The sequence below is a fragment of the Onychomys torridus genome, chromosome X (assembly GCF_903995425.1).
Source record: "Onychomys torridus chromosome X, mOncTor1.1, whole genome shotgun sequence".
NCBI lineage: Eukaryota > Metazoa > Chordata > Mammalia > Rodentia > Cricetidae > Onychomys > Onychomys torridus.
The window spans coordinates 57880134-57887930 of record NC_050466.1 but is presented as its reverse complement, the minus strand read 5'-3'; the positions used below and the strand labels follow the sequence as shown (position 1 = coordinate 57887930).

The 7797-nt window shown below is 45.5% G+C and overlaps 1 protein-coding gene across 2 annotated transcripts in view; it reads left to right on the top strand.

Annotated features, from left to right (window-relative positions):
* Window positions 1-817: 817 nt before the first annotated feature.
* The window catches only part of Gpm6b (glycoprotein M6B), a 151328-nt gene continuing 144348 nt past the window's right edge, over window positions 818-7797 (top strand). For both annotated transcript variants that reach the window (XM_036175246.1, XM_036175248.1), the window contains exon 1: window positions 818-1031. In XM_036175246.1, coding sequence (XP_036031139.1) covers window positions 1028-1031 — 4 coding nt within the window. In that variant the 5' untranslated portion in view covers window positions 818-1027. The remainder of the gene's footprint in view (window positions 1032-7797) is intronic.

The window sequence follows — 7797 nt, the reverse complement described above, 5'->3', positions numbered from 1 at the left end:
ACAGGAAGATTCTTCTCTTTCTAAAGAAGCAGGAAGAATTTAAACGCCTGACACTGTTAAACCATTAATTCGCTTAAAGGCTCAGTGCAAGACCTGAACAGCTGGAAGCTCCTTTGGCTGGCACAAATCTGTGGTCTCCAAGAGCCTACCAGGGTGGGCTTCCAGGGGTCTAGACAGCTGACTAACTATGGATACGTCCAAATCTGATTCTACCCAAGACTAGCAGGTGTCATCTGAGCTCTTCTAAGTCACTTGTTACCCACAGGTAACTCCAGTCAGTGGTCTGCGTGAGGTCTTGTACAAACACGATGACTCTCCCGGAGCAGTGTGGGAGCCCTAAGCCTGGAACCCACCTACAGACGCCCTGATAAAATAGGTGGTTCTAAAATGCCGCTAGGATTGAGGCCCAATTGATTAAGTCACTACCTGCAGCTTGTGAGCTCTACAAAAGATGTCAGGAGGTGGGTTGAGGCAGCTTTGCCCAAGGGTATCCTTGGAGCAGGGTCCTCATCCTCAGTTTCTTTATCTGTACAACTGGTGGTGGCTAAGACCTCAATCCCCCACCTCACCCCCCTTAATTGTACTAGTTTTCATCTGGAGCGTAGATTCACGCCCCCAAGATACTAGAATCCCGCTCCCCTCTTTCTGCCTCCCCCACCCCCTCGCTTCTCAGGTTTCCATGCCCCTCGCTCCAGGGTCGCAGTGAAAGCTGCGGGCTTGGCAACAGCGCCGGCGCGGCCACTGCCCCCAGCCTGGCCCTCGCTCCGGGTGCACAAAGCCCCCGGCGCTGACGTCAGGGCCCCTCTAGGCACGGCCGGCCCCCAGTGCAGGCGGAGCTGCGCGGCGCTCCCACCCCGGCCAGGAGTGAAGAGCCAAGCGGCCAGCCCAGCTCAGCCCAGCACAGCCAGCCCGGAGCCCGGCCCCGCGCACGTGCCCGCCAGACCTGCAAACTTGTGCCACCGGCTCTCGTGCGTCCCCAGGGAGCCCAATCACCCGGAGCCCGCACCCCTCCCGCCAGTCTCCAACCATGGGTAAGTGATCGTGCTGGCCCCATGCCACCGGCACTGCCACCACCACGGCCACGGCCTCTGGTCTCTGCCTCGCAGAGGAGCGCGCCCCGCCCTACCCCCAGCTCAGGTGGCGCTACCTGAGCCACCTGGGTGACCCAGTCCAGACCGGTGCGGGAGGGGAACGGAGGCTGGAGGTGGGAGGGGCACCGCGCAGGTGTCCGCAACGCCCAGGTGCTCCTCCATGCCCCATCCGTGGGGACGTCCCCACTCTAGCTGCACCCACACTGTACCCTGGCGCGTGTCAAGTGCGGGAGCTAGAGAGCTGGGCCCCGCGAGGGGTGGCAAGGCGGGGGGTGGGGAGGGGTGTCGGGCAGCGCGTCCCGGACTGCGGACTCCTGCTTTATTTCAAGGGGTTGGTAGAGAGAGTGGCCTCTTGTCCACTTCCCGGGACGATCTCCTGTCACCTGAGCTCCCAGCCCTGAGTCCAATCTTGTGTCGCTCTGCGGTCCTCCAATTCTCCTGAAGCCTAAGGAAACATCTGTACCCACCCCTACTAAATCCAGGATCTTCCAAGAAAGCTCCTTTCTCAAAACCCAGACCTTTGAAACTAGCGAAGTGGAAGGGGATGGGAAGGGACAAGATGGGACATACAGTGAGTCTCTCTTTGTTCCCACTTCCAACTGCCTAAGTGGGACCCCTGAGCAGGTGGAGCCCGTGAGAAGTGGGTTCCAGTGCAATTGGGGAACCACTATCAACAGACTGTTCAGGGAAGTGAGAATCTCTCACCTGCCCAGAAGTGGGTGATAGGCGGCGGGAGAATCCTTTCTGTCACTTCCTAACACCCCGAAATGCTGCCATCAGCAACATGTCCTTAAACCGGCACCACGGAGAAGAAAACTGGAAGAGCTCCTTCGAAATAAGCCTTGTGCCGCTGCTCTCAGAGCTCTGTCTGAGAAAGGGTTTTCTCTCTGCTTCATTATCGTTCTCTAATGACAGCTCCAGCCACAGCGCCACGAGGACTAAGGAGGGATCCTCGGAAACGTTCCAATGTGGAAAGCAGTGGGCTTAACCACTGAAGGTTAACAGCCAGGGCTTGGGAGTCACAAGCAAGCCCTCAGCTCTGGCCACTACACTCCCTCCTCTGTGTGTGGGGGTGGGGAAGTGATTTTTTTTTTAATTGATTAAATTTTGGGGAAGCGGTAATAAGGAGGACACATTATTTTCCGTTTAAAAAGAAACCTGAAATAACTTTATATTTAAACAATTTTAAAATATATAATGATCAAAATATGAAAGAAAAAAATCATCCCCAGAAGTTAGATGAAAACTAGGATAAGATTCTTCTCAAAAGAGGAGAACTGCGTGGCGTGTAACTCTGGTTCTTACTTATTTCAATGTCCTCTTGTGAGCAGTGACCATCGACTCAGTCTCCCCTTTAAATGAGGTTCATACAAGTCAGATGAGGACTGTGGTGCAGCTACTTTAGCAAACATTGCTGTCCAAGACAATCGCAGCTTCACAGCCCTGCAGGATCGAGGAAAGCACAAGTTCTGCTCAAATGAAGTTCTTTCTGGTGTTTGAACTGCAGACATTGAGATTCAGATGTTGAACTTGAGCACAGGAGCACCTTCTGTACAGTGGGCTTTGAAGTGCGCTGCTGCTCTTTATTGGGGGTGGGCTTTGTTTGTAAGTGGGCGTGGAAGGGAGCTGCAGTTCTCATGAAACAAATATCCAAGCCAAAAGCCTGCTCTCAAGGAAGTACTTTGTGCCTCGGACAATTATTGGTTCTACACTGCAGTTGCCAATTTATGTTAATTTGTGCATACTTCATTGCTTCTGGCAGTAGCCTTGGTTTTCATTTTGTAGTTTACGTGAAAAAGCAAGTTCCCTTCATGCCAGAAAGGAAACATACTGACTTCCTTTACGTTCCCAGTAAATACACTACAGGGCCATGAACTAGCTTTATTTTTCCAGATGTTGTTAATTACTGAATGTGCCCTTGTGAATGCGCTAATTCAAATGAGTTAATACTGGGAAATTTCTGACCACTGGCCTGTTCTCTTGATTCTTATACACACATCACTTCTTAACCTAACATTAATTACTTCACTGATAAAACAGATGAAATTTGTAGAAATAAAAGCCCCTTTGGGTTTGCACTTTAAGCTATTTTAAAAAAGAGTAAGAAGAAATAAGACGCTTTTAAAGAAGAAATAGAAAAAAAAAAACCAAGATAAAGAACAGTGACGAGATACACAATTCCATCTTTTGGTGCATCTTCAAAGAAAATGAGATTTTATTGCTCAGTCAATTGATTTTCTTTTCTGCTCTGTTTTAGCTACCATGAACATACAATTCACACATTTGAAGCGTACAAACCAGCAGGTTTTGACACAGAGTTGTGTAACTATTGCCCCTATCTTCACCCCCCAAAAAACCTGTGCTCATTAGCAGTCGCTCCTCATTCTCCTACCTCCAACCGTAGCAACCACTATCTCTATGGATTTAGCTCTTCCCGATGTTTTGTGTAAACGGAATGAGCCAATTAATGTTTGAACTGTATTGGACTATTCAGTAACTTGGAATATTTGGCACAATGAAAAGAGTTGGTTTATATAGATAGAGTACACCAGCTAAGTAAGTGTGCTGAGACTAATTATTTCTCCCACTAAAGGGTTGGTTCTACATGGCATAATGTATCTTCTCCCTACCAGTATTACTCTGTTGTGTCTGATAGGAACCCATTTGACCAACACAATTTTGATTTTGTTTTTCTGCTCATAGGCTTAAAGACATAGTAATTAAACAAATTCAATGCCATAAATTCTCAGAAGACAATGAGCCATATATATGTATAGAGAGAAATGCTGACATTATTTCATTAGCTGTCTATGACTTTAAGGGTATGTGAAGTCATCTGATGTCACAAAACATAGATGGAAATAATTATTTGACCCATTTTACAATAAGGGAATGTGTTTTAGTTTAAGGCAGGTTCTCACTATGTTGCCTAGGCTGTTCAAACTCATGGGTTCAACTGATCCTCCTGCCTCTGCTTCTGGAATAGCTGGAGTCAAAAACCTGTACACCTAGTTGACAGGAACATTTTTATGATTATGAAATAAAATCATTTTACCATTTCCTTAAAAAAATCATTTAAGTTATACATGGTGGCATGGTAGCTCACAGCTGTAAACCTCAGCACTTAGGAGATGGAGGCTGGAGGATTTAGGGGGTTTATTGTCATCTCTGGCTATATAGGTAGTTTGAGGCCAGCCTGGGCTACATCAAACCCTGTCTCCAAAAAAAAAAAAAAAAAAAGAATACAAAAGATGATTCAGCTTGTAAAAGTGCTTGCTGCACAAGCTGGCCAACCTAAGCTGAAGAAGAGAACTGGTTCCCAAAGCTGTCCTGTACATGCACACACACACACAGAGAGACATACACAAACAGTAGATAACATTTAAAGAAAATCCAAGGCCACTGAGATGGCTCTGCTGGGATGATAAAAGAGCTTGTCATACAATTCCAATGACCTAAGTTTAATCCCTGAACCCCACAAATAAAAAAACTGGATTCGGTGGTGTCCATCTGCAAACCCAGAACTTCTACTTTGAGATAGGAGGCAGAGAGAGAATTGCCCAGAAGCTCAGGAACCAGCTAGACTAGAATGCACAGCAAGGCAGAAACAACAAGAAAGAGGTTGCCTCAACAAGATGGAAAGTGACAATCCACTCTGGAAAGTTGTTCTTGGCTTTCACATGCATATCACTGGCAAGTGGCGCTCTCTCTCTCTCTCTCTCTCTCTCTCTCTCTACACACACACACACACACACACACGCACACACACACACACTTTTTTTTTTAATTTAATAATGTCGTATCACAAATCATCTGGAGATCTTGGTAAAAGGAAAGTGCCCTGTTCAATCAGCCTGGGCTAAAAGTCACACCAGCACTGCTGCTTCTGCTGGTGGTGGTCCAAAGCCAGAAAATAGAAAAGAGCCTGGGAAAGTTAGGGACCTGGTCCATGCCCCCCAGCTTACCCTCAATACTGTATGATCAAGATACATCATTCTCACTTCTTCAACTTCAGTTTACTAGGGGAAAAATCCATAAAATTACTTCCTTAAGTCCTTACAGATCTACAAGTGTGTAATTTAGGGGACAAACATGAGAGAGTAATGTTATGCTTGAAAAACAGGAGCAAACAGCTTCCTAATTGTTTAAACACTGTTTGGTTCTGTCAAGGCAGCAGCCAGACCTCATTTGTAGTTGGGTAAAATGCTGGCATCTTCCATGTGCCCGCCTACAGGATGGTGGCTGTTCTCCAAGGCAATGGGTGGAGGGATCCCAAAGGATGCCTTCTTTAACACTTCCAGCTTTGGTGTCTGCCCTCTTGTCTTTACAGAGCTTTTCCTGACCCCACACCCAGGCTGTGCCCCAAAAGGAAGCAGCACCCTGAAGATCCCTCCATTACAACATTTAGTTCTGGAAGTTGGCTCAGGAATTCAGATGCAATTGGAGACAAAAGAGTGGTGTCCTGATGCATAACTGGGCAGGATGTGGTCCCAGCATGTGCTAGGCAGCCTCCTTCTGAAACTAAATGTCTAGTAAGGAGCCCACCCAGGGCCTCAGAGAGGCTCTTTTCAAAACAGGCTGAAATTCTGAGTAAGCCTCAGACCAAGTCCACTGAGGACTGTTTGTGACAAACAAGAAGTAATTGATTCTTTACTGTATTTTTGCTTGAGCAGTAGCTGTTGGCCAAGCCACTCAGCCTCCCCGGGGGCTTTTTAAAGGATAGTGACATCCGGAATCAAGCAGTTGGATGCTTTATTGAAAATGTCAAAGTGGCAGATTCTATAAAGTGCCGTTTCTATGTCCTAAATGTTTTAGTTATCTTTACACATTAAGCCGCTGAGGCTTTGTTGTTGAGTCAAGGCCTTTCTTTGACCAAGAAATCCTGATTGGGATTGGGGTTCCTTCAAGTTTTCCATATATGAATCATAGCCGATCAATGGCTTCTAATGACCAGTTTGAGATACTTTTAAGGAAAATGAGACACAAAGGTGCTCATATCCAATTTGTGTGCAGAATCCTTTCACATTACCCTCACTATTCCCCATAAAACTTGAACAGTTTATTGCCATTAATTATTTTGGCAACTATTTTCCAAGTGACTCATTTTGGATAAGACTTTGCAAAGCAATGGATCCAGTTTGAAAAGAAAGAAAACTTCCTTTGGGGGCTCATATTTCATTAGTTTATACACTATTGAATTAATTTGCATAATTATGATAACAAATATAACTGTTATGAATACCTTTTGAGACAAAGACCAAGGACTCTTCTCAAGTACACAGACTGATGAGAGAAGTAATATTTATGCTCGGGAGAAGATTCTAGAACCCCAGTTTTGTGGACAGTAGTAAGTATGGTTTAGAAAAAGAAAAGAGAATGAAAGGTGTTTTAGTTACTTGGTCTTCATGCTATGATAAAAATGCCCTGACAAAAGCAGCTTGAGGAAGAGTTTATTTGGCTCACAGTTTGAAGGTGCAGTCCATATGGTAAGGAACCTGTGGCACCCGGAGTTTGAAGCTGCAGATCACATTCCAGCCACAGGAGACAGAATGATGAGCTAAGGCTCACTTTCATTTTTATGGAATGATGTACTCAAAGGTAAGGTGGGTCTTCCCACCTCAACTAACTTAATCTAGCTATTCCTTCACAGCTATGCACAGAGGCTATCCTAATTCTAATACCATACACATATGCCTGGTATTTGTATCACAGCATTTCATAGAGTGACAGACTTTCAGCATTGGAAATCACCTTCAAAGTAATTCCATTACTTCAGACATATCCAGACACAGAAACAATTTACAAAGTAGTTTGAATGTTTCTCCGTTGTTATTGTTGTTGTTACTGTTACTGATTTTTACCTTTAGCTTTTCTTCTCCTGATATTAGATTTTCTTCTCTCTGGTGAAAAATAATTTCTTCTTGTCCAATTTTTGAAGTTCAGGAAAGTTAGAGGAGAGATACTTTGTTTCAGTGAAATCTCTCATTGCCTTGAGAATTAAAAGGCACCGGAAGTTTCATTTTTCCATTTTCAACAACGTTAGGGTTAAACCAGCTCGTACCATAGCGCCTTGCAATATGCATGTGCATAATGAACTGCAAGCCTCTGCCTTCCTGGTTAGTACCATACCCCAACTGGAAGACTATTAAAGGGATGGGGGAGTCCTGCTCAGGTACACCAAGGACTTGTGCTATGTCTTGAAGCAAAAATTGGACAAACATAGGCATTGTCCTCCTGTGCCCAGCGATGGACAAGGTCCTGTAGGGGAAAAAAATGAACATTTGAAGGAGCTGTCTGAGACAGAACATTCAGGGTCTGTAAACAGATAAGGAAAGAATGGCAGGAGCCATGACAGAGGCTGTTTTGTGGGTACCTTAAGGAAATGAGAATGGTCAGATGTGGAGGAGGGGAGAAAGCTGAGGCCAGACTGGTCAGTGCCATGCTTGAGAAGAAATCAATCATTACTCTGTTAGCCGTAGAGAATCATGAAGGAAGTTTAAGCAGGCAAGTGACAGCTGAAGGCTCTGAAGGGACTAGAAAGATGCCCATTAAAACTGGACATGGTAATGCAAGCCTGTAATCCCAGCTACTTGGCCAAGTGGAGGCAGAGGCCAGAAGATTGCAAGTTGAAGGACCATCCGGGCTACACAGGCAGTTTAAGGCCAGCCAGGACAACTTAATGAGATCTTCCCTCAAAATAAAGTTG